The sequence below is a fragment of the Sinocyclocheilus anshuiensis genome, unplaced genomic scaffold (genome assembly GCF_001515605.1).
Source record: "Sinocyclocheilus anshuiensis isolate Anshui unplaced genomic scaffold, SAMN03320099.WGS_v1.1 scaffold1096, whole genome shotgun sequence".
In the NCBI taxonomy this organism is placed as follows: domain Eukaryota; kingdom Metazoa; phylum Chordata; class Actinopteri; order Cypriniformes; family Cyprinidae; genus Sinocyclocheilus; species Sinocyclocheilus anshuiensis.
In genome coordinates, this window is record NW_015548251.1 from 885,880 (window position 1) to 887,695 (window position 1,816).

General features: G+C 35.5%; 1 protein-coding gene across 1 annotated transcript in view; it reads right to left on the reverse strand.

The window, feature by feature from the left end:
• Positions 1 to 296: 296 nt before the first annotated feature.
• The window catches only part of LOC107655307 (gephyrin-like), a 48,738-nt gene continuing 47,218 nt past the window's right edge, over positions 297 to 1,816 (reverse strand). The window contains exon 21 of the mRNA XM_016442765.1: positions 297 to 1,624. Within this exon, the coding sequence (XP_016298251.1) occupies positions 1,491 to 1,624 (134 nt within the window). The 3' untranslated portion in view covers positions 297 to 1,490. The remainder of the gene's footprint in view (positions 1,625 to 1,816) is intronic.

Sequence of the window (1,816 nt, forward strand, 5' to 3'; positions counted from 1 at the left end):
TATATAAATAAAAGGATGTCTAATGCTTAAAGGAAACAGCTCAAGAAAGTGGTATCTCTTATTAATAAAAAACTGTATTAATAAATATAAATTCAGTTCATGTGCAGGACAAAAAATAATAATAATGAAAAAAAAAAGAATGTCCGGACCATAAAATTACAGCTCCAAAAAAATAATAATATTACAAAATTAAAAAATATAAAACATTGATCATATAAGCATGAAAATAAACAGAAATAGAGAACTCAAGTCAATCATCTTTCAGTGTTTATTTAAAAAATGAAACTGAACCACATCTTTACATAATGATCAAGAATTTTAATTCTCGCATTAGATCAGTATTACAGAAAATGATATTATAGTATAGAGTTTTCAATATCTTTTCAATTCCATAGTATATTCCTCAGGAGTGCTGGTCACTTGTCTGTACAATATCACTCTTGCATTTTTTTGACTGTACATTTTATGTAATTCATTTAGAAAGGCTGTCAGCACTTAAATAAGCTGTGTCTTCATCGAAGTTAAACAAATTAAAGTTTCCAGGGAGCTAAGCCTCTAGGAATGGGCCGGGCTAGTTTAAATGTAAGGGTAGTGGGTAAAATAGAGAGTAATAAGGGCAGAGCTATGAGGGTCAGTTTACTATGAAGTATGTTCCAGACTGAGGTAGCCTGTAGCACAGGACATGCCTCTGGGCGCGCTGAAGTAGCACAGAATTTACACAGACCCCCACCGGTCATTGTTTCCGCACAAAGTCTGTGCTACCCGGCGGCACACGCTACTTTTCGCCGTCACGACCACGAGAACTTCCCCCACAGCCCTGGCTTTTGGCACTGCGCACATAAACACGACTCACAAGATAAACGACAAGCAAAGCGGTTTTGTAAACCCTTTATGAAGCATAATGAAGTCTTTATGGAGCATATAATACTAAAGGGAAAGATAGCTGGGTCACCTTGGTGCACTTTGAGGAGAGATGAAAAGATCCAGCTCCTGCTGTCATTTTGAAGAACTTTTCATTCCTCAGTGACACATTTTCTACCGATGAGAAAATAAGCTTTCTGATGTATGTGTGACAGGCGCCAACAGCTGTCTATTAAAATGCTACGGCTATCTAGAAGTTCTAGCATTGAACACACAAAGCAATTGCAATGAAAGAGAACAGAGTTGCTTAATATGATCATATTCATTATTATATTAATAATCATAATAATTATAACAATATATTACAGAATAAATCTCTTATATTTCATATATATATTCTCACTTTAAAAGGTATAATATTTTCTGTCTTTGAAATATTATGATGTCTTCAAAGTCGTATTTTCATCAATTTCACATATTCGTCTTTGTTCGAAATGTTGATTATACTGGATCAACTTCTCCCAAATCAATAAAAACTAGCTGTGCCGTTGCATATTACAGAGTAGTAATGATATGTGGACATGCACCACTTTCTTGCTCGGTACTTGGTCTGTCCCCATAACATGACATCATAGCCGTCCTATGACCATGACGTCCACGACTTCACCCTTGTGCAACTCCACGTATTGCTCTGTTTTCGGAGGCAACATCAGAAGGCCGTTGGCACTGCGCATGCTCATTAGCCGACTACTCATTTGGTTTCCTGTGAAGCAGAGCAGGAAAAAGAGTGTCACTTGCTTTTTTGCATACAAATAAGTTATTGTCAACCTATATATATATATATATATATATATATATATACAGTGGGTACGGAAAGTATTCAGACCCCCTTAAATTTTTCACTCTTTGTTATATTGCAGCCATTTGCTAAAATCATTTAAGTTAATTTTTTTTC